The sequence below is a fragment of the Lagopus muta genome, chromosome 1, assembly GCF_023343835.1.
Source record: "Lagopus muta isolate bLagMut1 chromosome 1, bLagMut1 primary, whole genome shotgun sequence".
NCBI lineage: Eukaryota > Metazoa > Chordata > Aves > Galliformes > Phasianidae > Lagopus > Lagopus muta.
The window spans coordinates 6,818,446-6,840,983 of NC_064433.1; the positions used below are offsets into that span (position 1 = coordinate 6,818,446).

At 45.6% G+C, this 22,538-nt stretch overlaps 1 protein-coding gene across 4 annotated transcripts; it reads left to right on the forward strand.

Annotated features, from left to right (window-relative positions):
• Positions 1-3,213: 3,213 nt before the first annotated feature.
• On the forward strand, positions 3,214-20,891 carry MCM10 (minichromosome maintenance 10 replication initiation factor). Of its 4 annotated transcripts, none has more exons than XM_048962926.1 (20): positions 3,214-3,367; positions 3,740-3,793; positions 4,754-5,071; positions 5,808-5,912; positions 6,512-6,646; positions 6,921-7,095; positions 7,763-7,928; positions 8,555-8,722; positions 9,854-9,970; positions 10,597-10,796; positions 11,802-11,902; positions 12,896-12,997; positions 13,074-13,191; positions 14,311-14,539; positions 15,039-15,198; positions 15,856-15,974; positions 16,531-16,644; positions 17,420-17,565; positions 17,741-17,783; positions 18,117-20,891. In XM_048962926.1, the coding sequence occupies exons 1-20, from the start codon at positions 3,214-3,216 to the stop codon at positions 18,198-18,200; spliced, it is 2,808 nt and encodes a 935-aa protein (XP_048818883.1). In that variant the 3' UTR covers positions 18,201-20,891. The 4 variants fall into 4 exon arrangements, with proteins under 4 accessions (XP_048818883.1, XP_048818872.1, XP_048818863.1 ...); XM_048962899.1 differs by lacking the exon at positions 3,214-3,367 and adding an exon at positions 3,398-3,430 and having other exon boundaries at positions 3,742-3,793; positions 18,117-20,890; XM_048962906.1 differs by lacking the exons at positions 3,214-3,367; positions 17,420-17,565; positions 17,741-17,783; positions 18,117-20,891 and adding exons at positions 3,397-3,430; positions 16,892-17,391 and having other exon boundaries at positions 3,742-3,793.
• The last annotated feature ends 1,647 nt before the right edge of the window (positions 20,892-22,538 follow it).

A 22,538-nucleotide genomic window follows, 5' to 3' on the forward strand; every position in this document is an offset into this window, starting at 1 on the left:
ACGTCTGGCAGCCTCAGTTATGTATATGGAGTCATGAGGTCACTCTCCATCACACGGCTTGTGAGCCATGTCACCTGTCCATAAGAAACACAAGACTGTACCCTGTGGCCAACAGTGACTGGTCTGTGGCCTTTACTGCTGACATTTCAGGGAGGAATTCCACTTCTGTACACATTGAAGTCCAATTGAAGAGATCAGCTTTAAAAAAAAATAAATCTATACTTTTTGTCATTGCTTGTCTTCTCTGCACTGTGTTCACTGAGTCTGTGAGAATATCCCAGCTCTGTGCTTTGCTGAAAAGGCATATTCACACATCTGGAAGAGGGACTCTGGTTTGGGGATGGCTGTGCCAGCACAACAAGGTACATAGAAAACTCCACCAGGCCTCAGTTTCAGACAGCTGGAAGGGAAGGTAATGCATCTTTTAAAGTAAAGATGTCAAGCTGTGTTATGAAGTCCACTGCTATCCATCAGTGACAGCTAACACAACTTTTCAGATATGGGAGGAGAAATATTTTTATAAGTGAACACGTGACACTTCAATACATTTCTGCTACTCTGAAGTTCAGACCAATGTTAAAAGGATGACAAAACCCATGAGAGAGATGCATGTGCAGTAAAAGTAATATATATAGCTTATGTCATCTTGTCATCTTGAGCTAAGAAGAATGGAACAACTCACAGCTCCATAGGAGAAAGCCTTAGGGCTGCTGGATACCACAACTGAGTGTGCAGTGTTATAGCAGATATTCTGTACTGGTACATGACAAATTCTCCTGTCAACCTACTTCAATAAATAAGCACTTCTCCAGATTGTCCTGCGGATGATGGAGGAGAAAACACTGAACAGATCAATAGTGGAATTAGAAATAAAAAATTCAGTGACTTGGTATTTTGCTTCAGACCTGGCATTGAAAACAGTCTAGAGCTGATTAATTCAAAATAAAGATAAAAAAATGTGAGATTTATATTTCACTGCAAGCAGATTAATATTCTTAAAATTTACACACCAAAAATGTCTGTCGGTGTTCCTTGGAGCAAATAAAACATTCCTTCACTGCATTTTAGTGTATGAAGACAAACATTTCTCACGCCATGCTGCCAGTGAACTCTCAGCTACCAGTAGCAGGAAAAGTAATCTCTTTATTGCCTTTATAATTAAAGCAAAGATTTGTTTCTATTTTTGTGGTTGTCACTATTGTTCTAATTATCCGTTGTAAACTCTGGATGCCTGCTTTCTGTTAGCTATAGCTCACGCTCCCACACATCTTCATCCATAATTTCAGCTAATGCAAGAGCTGGCTGAAATCTACTGTGAAGAGATATTCATCGGCTTGGTTGCACCCTTCTTCATCAATTACAAGCACTCCCAGAAGATGCAATATCTTATTGACTTTTAATTAGCTCCTCATGACAGCAGGATTTATGGGCTTTTTTCCTTGAATCCAGTTTTATTACAGGAGCTATGCAATAGTTATGGATTCTGCAATGATCAAAAACTGATGGAAATGCAACTAGGCCAAAATCAAACTAATAGAAAGACAATAGAGCTGATTTCCTCTGAGTAGCGTTAACCTTATTAATGAAAACATAGAAAATCGATGTGAAAGGCCAGAGGAGGAATTACTTACGCATCTGTCAAGCCAAAATTAATCATTTTAAGAGGCTTCAGTAAGAGAAGAGGATCTGAGCACAGGAATACGAACAGGAAGACATGGGCATAAGCTGAAGTAGGTCTTCATAGAAAGATAAGATCTAATACTGCAAACCAGGAGGGACAAGGAACTGCAAATAATAACACCCCGATACGCTGAAACCCGCTAATGCAAGAGGGAGGATTATTTTCCTGTACCGTCATCATTAAGTACAGTCCATTTAGCACAGTGGACAAAAGACCGGTGAACGTGGCCAGCAGATGCTCATTAGCACAAGTTTAAGAGTAATTTGCTTTCCCTTAGATGAAAGATAAAACATGTTTTTGCTTTAACATGATTGGACTCCACGCGTTAATGGAATACCACCTGTCACATGCCCCTGTTTTAACAAGACACATTCCTGCTGTCACAGTGTGTCCCACAGCCAGCAGCCACGTGAGACACAATTCCCAGTCTTAAACCCAAACTGAGAAGAGGCCAGAAATAGTCCTGTGGTTGGGTGGGAGATCTGTGAGCAGGAAAATACTGCTGGATTTGCAGACCTCAGTTTGCAGAGTGGGGCAAGCCATCATTGCTCCAATGAGATGGAAAGCAGGGTGATGTGGAGATGCCCTGTGGGGATCACACAGACCATAAGCAGACAAAACAGAAAAACCAATTCTTAACACCTGGAATTGATAAGTTCCAAGGCTGTTAATGGGCAAGGGGTAATCCAGTGCACTAAATCTGCAATTAATAAAATACAAAACTAACTTGTGTTACCATCTGCCTGCTTTTGGGAAATGCCTGGGTAAGAGAGCCAGCTATTTCCAAATATACCATAGCCTACCCAATGATTCCCACTCATCCAAGACAACTGAGGGGTTGTTTCACAGCCAATTGCTGCAGCTGCTGGGTCAAGAAACACAGGGCAACAACACATAGCTGTCCTTACTGGGATTGGTACAAAGTGGTGCCTTCCAACCACCCAGCAGACCACTTCAGCTGCCCAACTAAACATTCCTCAATTGCTTTGGATATTTCACTGGAACAGGTTGTCCAAGGAGGCTGTGGATGCCCCATCCCTGCAGGCATCCATGGCCAGGCTGGATGTGGCTCTGGACAGCCTGGTCTGATGGTTGGCAACCCTGCACACAGCAGGGGATTGAAACTGGATGATCATTGTGGTCCTTTTCAACCCAGGACATTCTGTGATTCCATTTGAGTGCATCTTCAGTTTTATCCTGCGAACTACAGGAATTTTTTCTTAACTCCTTCAGCTACCAAAGCCTGTCTGTCCTTGATTTATCCTTTATAATCCGGGAGTGGCACAGATGGTCACCAGTGACACCGCCTCTTTCTCCATAACATCTTGCAGGTTGGATTTAGTACAAGAGAAAGCTCATCCTCCTAAGAGCAATTTGAGGCGATTCCTGCGTATAATTCATATTACAAGGGAAAAGTCATAATTTAAAGGGAAAGAGACTAAAACAGAAGGCACCTGTATCATCAGGAATTTCAGTTTCCACAGGACCGCTGTTGCCAGCCCCGACCCACAGACTCCCTGCCCACAGCCAAGATGGCGCCCGCGCCGCCAGCACTAAAGATGGCGCTGACGCAGAGAGCGGCGCGCTGGCGCGCATGCGCGAGGAGGGCGGAGCGCGATTGGAGTTTTGGCGGGTGCTTGGAGAGCGCGGGAGGCGGTGAGCCGGGCTGTGGGGGGAAGCCTGGGGGAGAGGGATCGGGATCGGGATCGGGATCGAGATTGAGAGGGGAGGGGATTCCTGAGATCGGGGGTACGAGGGGAAGGGATCCGTTGAGTCGGGTCAGGGAGATTGGGCTGAACCGGGGATGGAGTCCCTTTGCGGAGGGAGGAAGGAGGGATCCCTGGATGGGGGGCTGGGACAGGGCTTTGTTCTCCAGGTTGTGGTCTTGTGCTGCAGGGGGCTCAGCTCAAATCGGGCTTCACGTGTGGAAATACACGTGTGGCTTTAAGTTCAGCGCTCTCATGGGCAGCTGTGGATAGAAAGAGTGATGCTTGATCGAGAGTGGTGACGTCCATTTGTAATATCCATCCCAACGGTATCCATTTGTTCTCCTGTGACAGAGTCTGTTTGGCCTTGGGGGCTCTGGAAGGAATCCTGGTGAGATTATGGATGGTAAGGGATAAAAGCACTGCCTTACTTGCAGTAGGGAAGCTTTCTGATGAAGTGCAGAGAGCTCTGTTTGCCTCTTAACAAAAGAAATTACTTTGTGCTCCCTCTGGCTTTGTGCATTGCCTCTTGTGAGGCTGCATTTGTGTTTTCCTCGGGGCCAAATGCTAAATATGTTTTGCAGTGTGTATGCGTCTCTGCTCTGTCTGTCCTGTTCTCCTCCCTGTACTTCTTTTTCATTTTTCTGTTTTTAGAATCATCTTTACAGTTGGAAGAGACCTTTATAGGTCATCTAGTCCAACTCCCTGCAATGAACAGGGACATGCACAGCTTGATGAGATTGCCCAGGGCCTGATCCATCCTTGCCTTGAAAGTCTCCGTGGACAGGGCATCAACCACATCTCTGGGCTTCCTGTTCCGGTGCCTCACCACCCTCGCTGTAAAAGACAAGGAAAAAGTCCAACCTATATTTACCCTCCTCAAGCTTTTTGACCTTTTGCTTCATGTTTCTCTGCTGCCCTGTTTGCTTCCTTGAGCAAAGTGAATCTGAGGATATGCTTTCTTGCTTGCCTTGCATCTTCCTCTTAAGCTCCTATTACCAAGAGCCATGTGGGTGTCACTCTGTCCTCTGCAGGTCCCACGGCTTTTCTTTGCAGCAGAAGCTGTCATAAGGCAGCTGGCCAGGAGGAAATTCCAGTGCTAAGTCTGCCAAGTTTTCTCCTGACCAGCCAGCCTGGGTCGGGAGCTGAGACTGTCCACTACAATGTATCTATTGGACCAGGTAGCAGGAAGCTGTTTTGTCTTCCTTAAGCCAAAGCTGAAGCAGTTTTTTAAAAATTCCATTTGCTGCTCAGATTTAGTTTTGCTTTTTATTTGCCTGTGATTTAAATGTCTTGAATGTTTTATTCTGTAGCAGCTTTCCTCCAAAAGGACAGAAGTAACACTGAGTTTAATTTTTTGCTTCAGGTGATGAAGATTTGGATCTGTTGGTCTCCCTCCTGGAAGAAAATGAGGAGGCTGAAAAGGAGAATTCTCCTGAGGAGGAAGATACCCCAAAGGATGAGAAAGGAGAACCAGATGAGTATGATGAGCTCTTTGATGCAGAAGATGATGCATCATACACTGAGGAGGTGGATGCTGACAGCATAATTGATGAGCAAAAGGAGAACCTGGCTGTGCTGTTTGGAGATGTGGATGACCTGCTGGAAGAAGAGGAGGCAGAAAACACTGTCTTGGCTTCAGTTCCCAGTCAGGGAGAAGAGAAAACCAATGAAGAATTACAAGGTTTCTGTTAAAGCATCATTTATCTGGCATGTTTGTCATATAGGGCCTACTGCTTCTCTCAGTAAGGGTGGTACCCAGATGGGAAATGTAGAAAGTCCTTGTGAAAGACATTGGATAGTGTGTTCTAAATCCAATTTTCAGTGCTGTTTGGCCAAACTCTCCAAATCTACTTTCCCAAAAGAAGCACAGAGGAGCCATGAAGATTTGTCGAGCTCTGGTGAACAGGATAGAGAAGGTCTCCTGTTTATTTGGGTCTTGTCTGATGAAGATCAATGTTGCTTCAGTCCTTAGAGCTGTCATCTTGGTACCTCTTACAAACAAAGCTCCACCTGCTTCCTCAGGGCTTAGTGGTGGGGGGTTCTGCTGTACCAGCCGGTGTGGAAGCAGAGCCAGTCCCTGAGCATTCCTGTATTCGGGCAGTGTGTTTGATTGTATTGGAAGCACTTCTTTACGTTATGGAGTGCAATCATCAGCCATTTGAATGGTTTTGTGTTCACTAGAAAAGATATGCACAGCACGTCAAGGAATATAGCACAAACAAATGTTTATGTAAGTCAGCTCCAGTGCATGGAAAGGTGTCCCTTCATTGTGAGCTATGTAGAATCAGAACTAATTTTTTTTTTTCCTAATCTTCTGTGATGCAGTAATACTGCCAGGCTCCCCAGGATTTCTTAAATCCCTGTTTACTGTGGCTTACTTTCTGTCCTCATTATTGTCCTTTTTCTTTCTTTGCTAGCTGAGCTGAGAAAATTGCAAGAACAGATGAAGATGTTACAGGAGCAGCTGCAGAAGACTGCCATTGGGCAGCAATCCAGTTCAGGCCCTGAGCAGAAAGCCCCTGGTAACAAGACTAATTAAATGAGTTTCTGATTTGTTAGCCTCCCAATGTGCAAACTGTAGGCAGATAATCTGAAGTGGGAACTGAGTAGCAAAGAGGAACGACGGTCTGTTATATTCCCACACAGATTGTTTCTTGCAGTGCAGACTAAATGAGCTGCAGTTTTGTTTTCTGCATCACAGATTGATAGAAATGGGGCAACTTCCGTGACTGAGGTGCTCCAGTGTTCTGCTGGAGAAGGTTCTTTCCTACTGGCAGATATTGGTACAATCAGATGTTGCTACACCCCACAAATACAGCTGTGTTTGTTGCTGTAACACACTGAGTGTAGTAATGAAACGCAGGGAAATTGAAAAGCAAGGAAATGCTCCTACTTTCTACAGCTTTCTGGCTTCAGTGACATCGAGAGTTTAAGGTCAGAAGGAGTAAGAATCATTGGGGCTTTTACAGATGTTGCATCTCAGATGCTGGCAATTTAACTGAAGGGTTTTCATGTGGGACCCTGACTTGGATTTGTTCAAACAATTACTTAGTTTGGAACAATGTTTAGTATTTAAGATTGGATCCTGAGATCTCATAAATACTTTTGTTTTCTTGGCCAGGCAAATCTCTCTGTCCACCCTTAAAGGAAAGGAAAGTTCAGAAGCTGCAGGAGTCACTGTGTTTTTCTGCCCAGCTGGACAATCCTTTACCAACAGCCAAGAGAGGAAACCAGAAATCAAAAGCCTCCCCAGCAGGTACCGTTCTGAGTGCACCTTTCATTGAAACACACAGGGCTTTTGCTGATATCCTGTGTTGTTCACAGCAGCAGCTTGGACACATCCAGGCTGATATTTCTATTAACCATTTCTGGCTGACTGGGAGACCAGTACAATATTATTAAGTTTTACACATTTTATTCCTCATTTGCACTGGACTCCTGTGTCTAATCAAGTGTAAGCGAATGTTATTTTTATTTATAGGTTTTCTTTATCAAGATTTTCTTCTTTTTTTTTTTTTTTCCTGCTGAAGAGACCAAGACTCCTCCCCCACGACAAGTCCTCAGTCTGGCATTCCAGCCTCTCAAGTCTGCCCCAGGGAACACACCCAATAAGGTGCCCAGAGAGAAGACTCCTCAAGTGCCTGCGTGCTCCAGTACAACGCTGCAGCCCGTGTCTGTGGAAACCTTCTCAGGACTGAGATTAAGGTCAGCAGCCCAGCACTGACCTCTGCCTGGGGAGGCTGTGCTCAAGTGGTGGGACTGAATGCACTCCTGTGATGTGTTAATTGCACCAGTTGTGAGCGGAGGACTTGGGCTAAAACAGAGCCACAGCACTGCCTGCTTGCTCATTACATTTGATTTTTATTTTTACTCTTTTCTAATGAAAGTCTCTAATTTTATTATCACTGCCTTCCCTGCCATATCCTCAACAGTTGGCACAAATAAGGTCTGATTGGGACCCAGCAGTGCAGACTTTGTTTCACACCCAGAACCCTCGGGACCATTCACAATTCCCATACTCAGTGTGGCCACGAGAGGTCTCTGAACACTTACTGTACCCTCCTCACCAGAAACCATGCTGAATTTCTAGCATATTTCCAGAGAGCTGTGATACTCAGTCCTTCCTGAAGTGAGAAGAGTTACTGAAGGCTCAGGGCTAAGTTGCAGTGCAGCTATTTGGGCAAAGAACAACATGCTTGACTTGTAGCTCTCTAATATTTGTGCAGCATCTGGAAGAGAGAGGTTTTGTTTCAAGTGAACTCAGGGTGAAATAAGGCACAGGGGCGAGTTGCAGTGAGATATGCTGAGTGGTTTTGACTGTCTGTTTATGTAAATGAATGTGTTCTCTTTTACAATGCTGTATTTGATGCAGAAAACCCCGGGTCTCATCAGCTGAGATGGACAGAAAAATGGCTAACAGGAGGCTGATCCGGCTGTCCCAACTGAAGCACAAACTTGCTACTGAAAATCTAGAGGAAACAGATTGGGTAACATTTGGAGTCATAGTAAAGAAGGTCACTCCTCAGAGCACAAATAACGTAAGTAACTTTGCTGTGTTCCCTCTGGATCCTAAATGCTGGTTTTCTATCCTGAGGAGCTTATTCAACTTAATCAGCCACCTCCTTGTAGTAAATGAAGAAGAGCTGCTGTGTTAGAGATCTTGGCTCATCATCAGGGTGAGTCCTTCTCTGGAGCAACTGTACTGGCGCTGGTGTGCACACACTGCATAACTGTTCATCCTCTGTAGCATGTGAAATGCTAGTGCAAAGAAATGAGTGGCTCCCAGCTTTTCTAGATAGCTCTCTTGCTTTCAATGTGCCAACAGACAGCTTCCATAATTTCCCTAGAGATCATTCAGTCCTATATGGATATGGAGCACGTCTCCTATAGAACTTCACTATGAAACGGTACTGAATATGCCTTGGTTTTGGCTGTGTGGGGTCAAGGCTGCTGCCCAGCTCCCATATCAGGAAGATGGATGACAGCAGCGTTTTTGTGCTGCGTTGGTCTCTAAGAATCCCAGAACTGGCTGTGTGGCATGGCTGGACGTAGTGCAGCTACATCTTACTGAGGTTGTGAATAACAACAACCCTTCAAATGCAGCCACAAGAGGGGGGTGCAGTCGGTGTCCTGTTGCTGAGCTGTAAGCCAATGTCTGTTCCAGGGCAGAACCTTCAGCATCTGGAGGCTGAACGACTTGCGTGACCTCAGTCAGTGTGCCTCGCTCTTCTTGTTTGGGGATGTCCACAAAGAGCTCTGGAAGACAGAGCAAGGCACGGTCATCGGGCTGCTCAATGCTAATCCTATGAAACCTAAGGAAGGCTCAGATGAGGTGAGAGGATTTTTCATTTGCCCATCAGTTTGTAGCTGAACATCTCTATGCCTGCCTGAGATTTAGTTTTGTGACACATCGGGATTGGAATTACAGCAGTCTGCCTAATAAGTCTGAATTGCATCCAGATATTTGCATGGTGTTTATTTGTTCTCAGCCTTCTGGACATCTGACTTCAAGGAGCCCTGTTAAGCATCTCAAAACCAGAGTTTACCCTAGCACTTAACCTGCTCTTGGTAGGTCGCTCACTTCTTCTGCAGATGCAGGAATTGTATTTTCATGGCAATTTATTATTCAGCTGCTTTCAGCCACAATGTCTCAACAAGCTGAAAAATTAGGGGGTGCTCCTTCCTCTCCTTGAGAGACGTGATTGGAAAATGTTTTGTGGTTCCAAAATTATGATTAAGAAGAAGTAGGGTTTGATTTATAAAACAAATGATGTGTTATGTATAGTAAGTTGATACATAATACTTAATTTGTTTAATCAATTACTTACAAACGCGGAACGTGACAAATTAATTTTCTCCATGTATCAAAACATTTAAGGTAGCTTCATTTTGTTAATAAGTTAAATGCTTTTTTAATATCTTTTTAATTGCACTGGAATGGAAACCGTTTTTACTGACTTCTGTCAAGGGTAATTTCAGTCTAGTAGCTGGTGATGGACTATTTTGCATTTTGAATTCTCCAAATGGAAAAATTAAGAATCTCATTAATTGTCGATTAAACTACATAATTGCTTAAATTAACATGGATAAGCAGTTGAAGTCCTGCTGGTGAGCAGGAAAGCATCCAGAGGTAATGTCAAGGCTCTTCTGAAGCTGAGGTGTACACATCTAGAACTACATTAAAACTGACTTCAAAATTATGTCTTGCCTACAAATACAAGTCCCAGTGTCTGTGGTGCGAGGGCGAGGCTGGGTTGTACCACAGGAGTGAGCTGTGGTTGTACCTTGGTGTATGGAAGGACAAAGAATTCCATCTCTTCGTCCTCTGTGAGGATGTATCTGTTGAAATTGCTGCAATGACTTCAGAGCCGAGCAGTTGAACAGGAATGTCCTTTATTACAGCACCAAGAGAGAAGCATATTCAGCATATCCATGGTGAAGGCACGTTCTGTTTTCTGTCTAGGTGTGTTTGTCTGTTGATCACCCACAGAAGATCCTGCTCATGGGTGAAGCTCTGGATATGGGCACCTGCAAAGCCAGGAAGAAGAATGGCGATCCCTGCGCGCAGATTGTGAACCTGGTTTGTACTTCAGTACTAAAATATCCTGTAAGGTGTTGGTAAAAATGTAGCTGCTGCTTTTGTGCTGCTGCTGGAACTCTTTTTTTACTTCTTTCTGTATCTCAACTTGTGACCAATTAAGGTGTGTGGAAGAGCTGAGGAAAGTGACCCAGAGGAGCTGTTGCTGTGACAGGCCTGTAGCAGCAGCACTGCAGTTCCCTAAATGCAAAGCTTGAGCTACAGTGACAAGCAATGGTCTGGACTCATTTCACCACCTCCATGCCCTTCATTATCCTCTGTGCCAGTGCAGGCTTCCATGCACTGCACCAAGGAACTCGGCCAAAGTGAGACGATAGGATATTTTACTTGGGAATGGGTTTTGGAGGTGATCTTAACCAGACAAGTTCCCTTGGCCGTGATGCCCATAAACCAGCAGAGTATCTGTGCCTGCACAAAGTCAGAAGGGTTATTGTTGGTGGGGAAGCATTTAGAACCAGGAGAGGAAAAGGAGAAGGGATGAGGAACTCGGAAAGAACTAAAAGCATTTGGAATGGCAGTAGGGCAGAAGGTTACATGTGGGTTACATGAGGGGAATGAAGTAAATTCTATCTACCAGCATCTTACAGCAGACCTCTTTCTCTTTTCAGAATGACTGTGAGTACTGTCAGTATCACATCCAATCCCAGTACAAGAAGCTGAGCTCAAAGCGGGCAGATCTGCAGTCTACCTTCTCTGGTGGCCGCATTCCCAAAAAATTTGGTAGGAAAACCCCCAGTTTGAAGGAGAGGCTGTGTCAGGATGGGTTCCACTACGGAGGAGTCTCTTCAACAGCGTATGCGGCTTCAGTGTAAGACAAACCTTGTATTTCCCTTGAGCTAAAGCACAGTTCCCACCTTTTCAGTGGAATTTCTCTCCCTTATGCAAGTCTGAAGCTCTCTCTGTAACGGCATCTATTTAGCTAGAATGCCCCGGGACTTATCTGCATCCATCAAACAGGAATAGATGTCCCGCGCATGGTGTAATCCTTCCAGCCTCACAGGGTAACAGAGCTGCTATTTGATAGGGAGATTTCATCAGTCAGTGATACAGTGTGAAAAGATGTTTTTACCTCCAAGTTATTACTGCGCTGTGAAGCTAGTGGGCGTTGTGTTTCAGGAGATGAAATAACCTTTATTGTGAGGTCCCAAGCATTTGAGACTACAAGATGAGTACTTCTCAGTGCCTCAGTACTGCACCTTGTCATGGCTCATTACTTTTTAATCCCAGACTCAGTGTATTCTGTATTTCCTCCTTCTCCCTTGACTGAAATGATACAGTATCACTGCATGTTAACAAAAAGGCAATGATACACAATACCTTGTGTATTAGTAAATGGTTAAGGTCAGTATGCATCTGGTGCTAGAGCAGGGGGTCGGACCCTTCATCCAAGCCCCCCTGAAGACAGCTGTGGAAAGATTCGAGTCACAGCTGGATCACGTGCTGTGCTTGCACACTGCTTGGATTCCCTGACTGCTGCCATCTGATAACTGCTGTGACCTCTCAGTAATAAGCAATTCCAGCCTCCTTTCCATCCCTGGAGCTGGCTGTGAGTGAGGCTTAGCAATGACATATGCTCTGAGAGAATACTAAACATAAGGAATGTGTATCCCAACCCAGTGAGAACAAGGATCCTAAGCATTGCTCTGGAATTTGGATTTAGATTAATGTTCCCAAAGAGAGAAAGATGTCAGGAGAAAAGCACCAATTTGGATTCAAGAACAACTGGAGTTTTACACTGGGATAGCATTCAACCTTCTTTCCTTGCTCTGAACATGGAAAAACTCTGATCTGTTTTTTTTTTTCCTCTGTCTAGGGCAGCTGCTGCAGTGCCAAAACGGAAGGTTCAGACCACTCTCTCCAATATGGTGGTGAGAGGAGCTGATGCAATTGTCCAGGAAACCAGGCAGAAAATTGGTACCTAACTTCCCCCATAGCCTCTTCACCCTCCAGATGTTTTCAGCTTGATGTGTGGCTGTGTCCCAGGACCCCGTTATCCCCGAAAAATTAGGCAATGATTGCTGCACACCTCTGCAGGCTTTCTCCGTTGATCTAAACTCCCTTCTTCCTGAGATCACAGCTGCAAGGCAAATGTAACTAAGCAACTGTGTAGCTCTGTGCACCTTTTTGCAGCAGTGCCTCTGAATTAAGTCTCCTGTTCTGTCTTTGGACAATGACAGAAGATCTTTGCAGGATTAATGAGAATTGGAAGTTCTAAGAACTTTGAACCGGAGAATTTATTTTAATTGATTAAAATGGATGACTTCTGTCAGTCTTGGAGACTTCCAAGGAATACTAAGTATAAATCAGAGACGGGTCTGCAATGCAGGGGGCCTGCTGAGTACCCAGCCTGTTTCTTGAGCTTTTCTTTTGTCATCTTCAAAGCGTTTTCCTTCCATAGCCTTTGGAAATTCATTGATCTTCTCTGCCTCCATTTCTTTTCTGAAAAGCACTTAATGTTGCACCTTCTTTACACTCAGATGATAGGTTATTCAAAGCATGCACTCCAGATGTTGCCTAGATGTCTTATCCACATTTCAGCTCTTTCAATTGCCACCATTTCAGACAGCAGTCTGTGTGTACTGTCTGTAGCCTTCAGCTGCTCTTAGGTCTCCAAGGAAGAGATGTGATGGATGAGGGCCTTTCAGCAAAGGCTGCCCACAAATGGGAGTGGCAGAGCACTGCAGGCAAGCAGGCCAGTAGAGGACTGAGTAACTGATGGAGTCGCTGAAGGGGTGAAAATGCCTGCGGTGTGCAATGCTTGAACAACCAAATGTAATGTAGGAGTTAACCCTGCTTTGCAGGGGAGTGCTTAGTTATTTCCAACCTAGGCTACTTTATGTCTTTAAAGCCAGGTGTGCTTCCCTTCCTGGCTCCAATTATGTTGCATGTATGCCTCTTCCTCCCCAGGTGCAGCAAAGAGACCTATGCCATGTTCTGAGGAATTCAAAGAACTGCTGGCACAGCCAACATTTGGAGCAAGAAACCTCTGCAAGCACTGGACCAAAGCAGGTATGTCCTCGTGCCTGCAAACACAGCTCTTTCTGAGCAAATGGTGGTGGTGTTTTACACTGTTTTGTTTTTACAGATGCTGGAAAGAAGCAAGAGACTGGTTTCCAGTCTATCTCTGCATCAGCATTGCTCAAACAACAGAAACAGAAATTGCTGGAGGCCAGGAAAAAGCGATCTGAAGAGATTCAGAGAAGGTAATATGTATGACTTACACAGAAGGAGGTCCTTTGTGGCCCAGTACAGCTGTGGAGGAAATTTGCTTTTTTATAAAAACTATTTATTCAGTGTGGAATCAAATACTCCAGTGTGCTGCCTAGCAACAGGAAGGCATGGTGGGAAGAGTAGGAAGCTGGGGTCAGGACTCCAGGTTCATGCTGGCCTACACAGGTCTTCTGCATGCAAGAAGAGGTTGATGTAGCCTAGTAACCTTCACAGGCTGAACAAAAGTAAAGCCTAAACCTCAGGGATCCAAAACAGAGCCTGAGGTACAATCATCATGATTCTTCCCCCAAATATTCTCCCAATCTACAACTGTGTTTCAGGGACTTCCCAAGCTCAAGGTGCTGTCTATTACAATATCCCTGAAGGGATTTTTTTCCCCACAAACCTGTCCAGCCACTGCAATGACTGTAGTAAACTCAAGTATTTACGTGACTCGTGTGACAAAGAACCATACTACTTTTAACTACCTGTTCCACAAGAAGCCCATTGATTCCCCCAAGGAGGAGAATCAACTCTGTAGATAACTTCAGGACAAGGGGAAATGGTTTTAAGTTGAGGGAGGGAAGATTCAGGTTGGATGTCAGGGGGCAGTTCTTTACAGAGAGAGTGGTGAGGTGCTGGAACAGGCTGCCCAGAGAGGTTGTGGATGCCCCATCCCTGGAGGTGTTCAAGGCCAGGTTGGATGGGGCCCTGGGCAGCCTGGACTGGTATTAAATGGGGAGGTTGGTGGCCCTGCCTGTGGCAGGGGGGTTGGAGATTCCTGATCCTTGAGGTCCCTTCCAACCCTGTGATTCTTTGAAGTGCTTTCAGCCCTTATCTGTCACATTCATTTGAAGCCTCTGTGCTTTTGTTTTGGAAAGCAATTGGCTGTTCACCTTTTCTAGTGACTTCTTCATTTCAGTGTTCCTGTGAATCCTTTACCAGTTTAGTTTTGCTCTCCTGAATGCCTGAATCACGAAATGTTTTTCTAGCAACAAAAGGCCAGTTAGGTTAAAAAAAAAACCCAACAACTCGCCATCTGCATCTTCTGTTCCAGACTTCTCTGTCTCTGACTCATATCTTTATTTCAGTGAATTATTTTGTCTTTAAAGGTTTCTCCAGAACACAAGTAAAGCTGGAAGCCCTGCTCCCCCATCCACCTCCAGGCAGCCTTCACTTCTGTCCCCAAAACCCGGGGCAGAATTCCCTAAAGCTGCAAAAATGTCAGTTCCTCCAAGGCCCAGGCTGGGCACGGGCTTCTCAGAAGGAGAAGATATCCTTTTCTTTGATGGATCTCCCCCTCCAACACCAAAGCTGGACAGCTTGGCAGAAGCCAAAAAGGTAACAGCTCTTTGAATGAGCTGCTTTTGACTGTGAAGAAGGGGAAGCTGAGGGAAATTGGGTTTGTGGAATGTGGAAGTCTTCTATCTTAAATCACTAGATGATCCTAAAGGTCCCTTCCAACCCAAACCATTCTGTGATCTTCATACATAGGCTAGCTGGTTGCCCTTGGAAAGGAGTGGTTTGATGTGATTTTTCTGTTAATTTCCTCTGGAAGACTTGCTGATTTGTGGAGCAGTGAAAGCACATCTGCAGAGAGATGCTGATAACACCCCTGCAAGTCACTGTGTAGATTAGGAAGTGACTAGGAGCCGTGCGACGTGCTGAATGAGATGTACAGCAGAGATAGGGGTTTTATCAGGCCTCTCTCTGTCCAGTTCTGTGCTCAGACCAGTGGATCTTGTTTCCTCCATTTGACAGACTTCTGTTACTCCTGGAAGAAGGAATACAGAAGCCAAGCTGGTCACCAATACACTCACAGCTTTTTCCTGTTTTCTAGTTGGCTGCAATACAGAGACTACGAGCAAAAGGCCACATTCTTGCTAAAACTGATCCAAACAGCATCAAGAGGAAAAGAGCTGATCTTGATGATGTCCTAGAAATTGTTGAAAGAGTTGAGAAAAACATTGCTCAATCACAGAAAGCAGAAGCAGAGGATGGTAAGTAATGTTGGATTGTAGAAATGAAAAAAATACTCTTACATTCTGCTGGACAGAGCGCTGTTAACTGGGTCAAGGCCTTGCTATGCCAGAAAGAGGCTGAGTAAGGGCTATTTAGAACTTTAGGGCTTTTTTTCTGCAGTGGTTTTGACTCAAAGGCTGAATGATCTCTAACCCTGTTGGAGAGAGTGTGAGATGTCATCTCTAGGTAGCTCCTTATCCTCATTCTGTTCCTTTTCTTGCCACTCTTTAGTACCAGCAGAGCATGGCTAACTCAATCAAAGGAAATCAAGAAATGATCCCACCTGCCAAACTGACTGACTTTTGAGTTTCCCTGATGGTGATACACTGTGGGATCTTGAATGTATTCCTCCATTTCCTATGGAACTTCTCCTTCAGTAAGGGAGACAACCGTGCTCGCTCCCCTGGAGTGGTGTGGAACTTCCTGCTGTGGTGCTTCAAGAGAAGATGCAGTGTTGTGTATAAAATGCTTTTATTTTCTGAAGCCAGCTTTGAACTCAGCTTCACGTTCTCCTGAACTACTAAAGGCTGCTGCTTGACCTGAGCATCTGCCTTCCAAAATCTCCTCCACTGGTCATGTTTAGAAATCACAACCTTTTTTTTGAACTCGGGACTGAACTCATTTGCTTTTCTTAGATGTGGATGAACAGGAACCTGCCCAGAAGAAAAGACGTGAGCAGCTGGCCTATCTGGAGTCAGAAGAGTTTCAGAAAATCCTGAATGCCAAATCCAAGCACACGAGTGTCCTCAAAGAGGTATGGCCTCGACCCAGCCATGACTAATAGCTTAGAATGAGGTTGCTGTTAGGACTTCTGATAATGACTTCAGCAGGAAGCAGGCATCCACATGTGTCATAGGCACTAAGTCAGCATGATGAGCAGTGTCAGGATCTCTGAGCGTGTCCCTAGGAATACTGCATGTCCATGTGGGTCTTGCACACGCTGTGTTAGTATGAATTCGTAGTTGTTTCAAGGTCTGCTGAGGTGCAATATTTTGGCTAAGAACCAATCCCATTCATTACATGTGCCCACCTGAGCTCTGCCTGCACTGTCACAGCTGTGTGCTCATTTCACTCCTATCTGCTGTTGGTAACTCTCCCACTCAGGTATCTCAGAGGCAGCTGGTTTCAGTGGTGGTGGAGCACAGCGTGTGCCCTACTTGGGTTTCTTTGAAGCAAGAAATATTTGCTGTTTCTCTGGCTGTCGGACTGCATTTTACTGCAAACAGTGCCAGTAATTTGTTTAAAGGCCACGTGTCGAGTGGCTTCTTGCATCTTTTTCTCCCCACACCCTTTTTCCTGTGCCCATGCAGGCTGAAGCTGAGCTACAAGAGCAATACTTTCAGCCGCTGGTGAAAAAAGAAGAAATAGAAGAGAAGATGAGGAGCATTAAAGAAGTGAAATGTCGAGTGGTAACGTGTAAAACGGTGAGTGAGGTGGAGTCAGACAGCAGGCAATTAGGGCACAGACTGCACAGAATGATACCAGGCCATCCTGCACAACCCCGTCAGTCACTCGCTTGGCCATAGTTCAGTGCAGGTATCAAATGGAGACTGCTTAATTCCTTGTGGCTGTTGCTGAGAGCAGCTTGTACAGTGAGTGACTTTGAGATACGAAGACGCTGTCAAAGCAGGCTGTAGTGTTATGCTCAACATCTCAATTTGTTTATTGCAGTGGGTTCCTTGGATGTTGGTGTTCTGGCGTTCATTTCTCGGCTTCATCCCTGAAGCACTTTGTCCAGGACCCTCAGCTCCCCATATTCCACATTAAATGAAGCCTCATGCCTTGAAAAACATAACACTGGGATTCCTTTGTCTGCATTTCCTGGAAGTTCACTATCAAGAAAAGGAACAGAGGTTAAAATATCCCAAATGTGCTGAGGGCGAAGGAATTCTGTTCCATTTCTGGATTTGCAGCTTCTGCTATGCTTTTCCTCCCACTGCCTTTCCTGTTTCTTTAGGGCAGCACAGAGGGTGACCGTGCCTCTCAGGATGGCAGAGCAGGGCGGTGGCACGGCAGGCAGGATGGTGATAGGAGGAGCAGTGGCAAAGCCTGGGGTGGTGTGTTGCTCACACTGGTGGATGCCTCCAGATGGGAGAAGACACAGAAATACTTGGCTCTGGCTGATCAGCTGTCTTCAGCCCGCAGCCTGGGCCTGACATGCTGGTAAGCACTCACAGCTTTCTTTCTTCCCCCTGACAGTGTAATTACACCTACTTCAAGCCTCTGGAGACCTGTGTGCAGGACAACCACGACTACCACTGGCACGACGGCATCAAGCGGTTTTTCAAATGTCCTTGTGGCAACCGAGCTGTTGCCCTTGACAGGCTCCCAAAAAAGCCCTGCAGGTAAGAAATAAGCCTTGTGAAACAGTACTGTGGGCTTGGGAGTCACATAATCGCATCCTGAAAGCATAGTGCTAGTCCCTCCTGCTAAGTGGTGAGCTAGAAGTGTGGGGTTGTTTACGACCTCCTCATCCTGTGCAGCACACAGCTGTCTTCACCTGCCCCCTTTATCTTTCAGTACCTGCGGCCTCTTCAAGTGGGAGCGAGATGGGATGCTGAAGGTAAGTGTGAACCAGCAGCTGCTGAGCACCCCAGTGCTCTACCTGCTTCTGGTGCTTCTGTCCCATGCTTTGCCCTTATAAGCTGCCAGCAAAGCCAAGCCGCTCTTCTCCAGGCTTTGTTTTAGTGGAGTTTCTCCTTTTGCCTTCTGTTCTTGCAGCTTTGTTTTAGTTAGCCATGGAGAATTTCCTTTTTCTGTATCCACAAGCAGTCAGAATGTGAATATTTCTGGAGTGTCAGTCAACATTGAATTGGATAAATCAGTCCTGACTCTGTCATAAAGCTAGGAAACATCTTGACATGCTTTAACTCTTCTCTGTGGTTCATATTTCTAGGAGAAAAAAGGTCCAAAGATTGGCGGAGAAACGCTTCTACCACGAGGGGAAGAACAACCAAAATTCCTCAATAGCCTGAAGTGACCTGAGGGTGATGTTTTCCCAACACACGGATGAATTTCTATGTCTAACCCACACGTTTCTTTACTGGAACGCCAGGAGGATTCTGGCTTTAGGGATGAATGAGCAGAGAAAGCAATTCCTTGTGAGAAGGGCATCCACAAAGTCTTTGCCAAACCACTGCGTGGATATCCAGCTTTGATCTTAAAAGTGACTGAATAAGGCTGCATGTGAAATACACATTCATGTCTGCTCTTTTTTAGCAACAGCTTGTTTACAAGACTTAACCTAGAAAAGAGAATGGTAGTGTGGAATCTGTACTGAGAAAACCCTAGGAATCCCCCAACTTATGTTCAGCTGTACCAGATTTTAAAGGGAAGAAATCCTGAACTGGGAGGACTACAGACTCTACAGGCACTTGTGAAGTTAGTGGTGTGGTGTGTAATGCCAACCTCGTGCTTTTTTCAGATGGCAGAAAAAGGGTTAAGAGGATTCTACTCACAATAGTCCTCCTCACCCCAAAATGCTCCCTTTGATTACTCAGGAACAGATTTCAGGTGGTTCCTGGGTCATCATCTTGACTTCTGACTTCAAAAATGCATCTGTGCCTTTGGCAGTGCAAGCTCACCATGTCTGCACTGTAGATTGGCCAGAGCTCCATGCTGGATTCCCACCACCATCTGCACTCCATTAGTACAGCTCCAGCTCCCGCTTTGGAAAGGGTATTTTAATGAATCTGGCGCTGCTTTGTGAGCGCTTTTAAAGGGAGGAGTGCTTCCATTTCATAGCTTTTACCCTGATTTCTCTCTCTTAAAATCCTTCCCTGTTATTACCACGCAGAACTCTGATGCTGGCACAGCTGCCAGGGGGCCAGGAGCTGAGATGAAGCAAAAGCAGGGTTCCCCTGGCTGGCTTAGCAGGAGGGCTGTCCTCACACAGACGTTCTCTGACAGCGCAGTGCTGTAGGGCTGCTAGCTGAATTCAGCCAGCTTTACCTGAACCTGGTTTTTCTGTTGCCTCTGACTTGTGCTCAGTGGGTGTTTTTAGGTACCTGGAATCACCAGCTCTGTGTTCTGGTGAAACAGCTGCAATCTCCTGTCCCAGTGGCCCCATCAATACCTCTTCAGTTTGCTTGCACAAGGGCTGCAAGTAAGTGACTGTTTTGAGCATCTGCCAGTTTACCTCCATACTCTGCAGCCCTCATCTCCCAGTGGTGCTTTTGCTGGGCAGATTTGCTCAGCACATTCCATTCATTTCAGTCTTGTTTTGACGCCGTTTGTTGGGCGGCAGAGGGGTGTCACTGACTGGTGACTGCAACTATGGAACTGTGACACTGCTTGGAAATGTCTCCTCTTGACTCATTCAAAATAAACACTGTGCAATAGAGTGCCTCCCTGGGTTTGTATGGGTTCATTTCTCTAAGGAAGAGGATTTTCCTTTTCCTCGAGAGTTCTTTGCTGAATCACCAAAAGAAATTGTTTCATGGTCCATAACTGGCACCCACACAGTTGTGCTGTGTGTTTGTATTTTTTTCATTCACACAGGCATTACTCATTTGGAGTCCACAAAAGCAGAGTGAAATTCTCCATCAGCTTCAGGGTTTTGCCAGCTCCTCTCTTGGCCACTGGAAGGGAAGCTCTGCAGAAATGAAACTGTCAGAGGTGAGGTAGATGCCTCCTTCAGAGGGAAGGACTGAAAGCAATGGTATCCATTGATCCCTGTATGCAAAAGCAGGGTGAGGGTACCAAAATCAATTGCTCTGCTTAAATCCAGCAGTAAATGAGGGGGTGGTGGGGGCTTTATTTTACCAATTCCATGTGCCTCAGTCCATTTTTAGAGCTACTTCTGTCAGAGATGGCTCCAGCCCAGCATAAGCAGGCAGGAGGAGAGTGACCCTGTGAGTGCAGAAACCCCTGCCGTTTCCTCTAAACTGTTAAGCAAAACTGCACTGGAAGAGAAACACTGCAAGTGCATTGTCAGAGCAACTTAAGAAAGATTTGCAGAGAGAGTTGATAAATCAGCCCCTTTTGGCAGTCAGGAAATGTTCACCTGCAGATACAGTGTGCCCTGCGAGCACAGCAGGAAGAGCAGGATGAGCCCCCTGTGCTCATAATCGCCTCCTGTGAAATTAGGGCTGGTGTTTGGTACCTCAGCCAGCCTGTCTGTCACGAGCCCTCTGCTGCTGAAACGTTCACTCAGAGCACCTTGCCCTGCTGCCACCAATTATCTTTCCTTAGGTTCTACAAACGTCTGACATAAATCAAACCTGTGGTGTTTTATTCCTCTGTGCTAATCAGTGTAGTCTTATCACCTCTCAAGCCAGATTAATGAAAATTAACACCCTTCTAAATAAATACACACTACTAAAGGATCACCCTTTTCGCCCATCCCTGTTTGACGGCAGAGCCGGGCTGCCTCCCTCCACAGCCTGATAGGAGGGGAAGCGGTGAAATGAGGATTGGCACAGAATGCCCTGGAGGAAGGGCAGCTTCCTGCAAGGTGCAAACTGCCCTTCCTCCATTGGGGTTGCTGCAAGGTCAGGGCGCTGTGCATGAACTCAATAAGCTGCCTGGCAAGCCTTAAGAAACACAATATTGCATACAATCTAATAGTAATAACTTCATCTAATTGTAAATGCCATTATGTTTTAAGATCATAGAATCACTCAGGTTGGAAAAGACCTTAAAGATCACTGAGCCCAACCACAACCTGACCATACTACCCTAACTAATGACCCTGTGCTGCATCGTGTCCCTGAGCACCACATCCAAACGGCTTTTAAACACTTTTAAACACGCCTGGGGGTGTTTAACCACCTCCCTGGGAGCCTATTCCAGTGCTGAACAACCCTTTCTGTTAAGAAGTGTTTCCTGACATCCAACCTAAACTTATCCTGGCCCAGATTGAGGCCATTTCCCCTCATCCTGTCACCAGTGAGAAGAGACCAACCCCGCTCTTGCTGCGAGCACCTTTCAGGTATTGGAAGAGAGCAGTAAGGTCTCCCCTCAGCCTCCTTTTCCCCAGACTGAACAGCCCCAGTTCCTTCAGTCTCTCCTCACAGGGCACATTCTCCAAGCCCTTCCCCAGCCTTGTTGCCCTTTTTTGGGCCTGCTCCAGCACCTCAATGTCCTTTCTGTACTGAGGTGCCCAAAACTGAACACAGTACTGGAGGTGAGGCCTCACCAATGCTGAGTACAGAGGCAGGATGACTTCCCTAGGCCTGTTCACCACTCCTTCCATTAAGATTATTAATAATCTTACATTAACATCAACAAAAAAAATAAATCAAGAGAGATAATAGAGGGAAAAAAATCAAGAACTGAAGCACATCTCCTGTCATCATTATTCTTTGTAGGTCAGGTTTTCTTTGAAGTGCAGCAGCTGTTCAGCCTCAGCGCAATTATTTTGCATTAGCATAGAAAGATTTTGCAACGCACTATTTGGTTAGGTTATTTACACAGGGCACAGAGCCCATCAGTGTGGCTGTGAGCAGAGGCACTCCCTGCTCAGAGGCTGATGCTGAGACACATCCTGAGCCTGAGCCTTCCACCTTGGCCTTGAGAGGCCACTTCAAAGATGATTCTTTCTCCTTGTACAACTGCTGCTTGCACCTCCCCACAGGCAACTGGTTTTGTAACCAGCCCTTGGTTAAGCAGAACTTTATGGCTCTGCTATGGTTCACTGTAGAAGCCAAAGAAATAAACACTGATAACTGCATTTTGTGGTAGTTTCCTGCCTTTGGGAACTCTGATGGCTTGGTTTCTCAGAGCTGTGAATACACAGGGAAGGGAAAAACATTGTGTCCCCTTGCTCCACGACAAGATGAGCCCTGGGGCTCACAATAATCAAGCAACCCATGGGAAAATTCGATTGCTGCAGTCTCAAAAGCAAGGCAGAGATGAAATAATTCAGCAGAATGAGAACAATAGCAGTTTATCCATGTAGAAGAAACACAACAATGGTTACCCACTGTTTTCCTCAAAGATAACACATAAGTGATGAAGACTGCACACCTCCTGTTAGAGAGAAGGGAGAAGAGCACGAGGGGCTCCAGGTATCTCCAATGCCGGGTCGGGCCAACCACCCATTACGAACCATCCTTGCTTAGGAGAAAAGTTCTGCTTGCAATTAAATTGTGGTTATTTGCTAATCATCCAACTGGGAGCCGCACTAAAAACTCTTCAGCTGAGCTATCTCACAGGATTTCCAAGGGGAACACAGCGGCACGGCTTCAGCAGCTGCCCTGAAGCTGCAGGTGAAGCTCTAAGCACGCTCTTTGCTGACACGGTTATGAGGCCAAATGAGTTTCAATCTTCTGTGGCACAATCAAAGCCCACATCTTGGCTCTTGGGTCTGCAGCTG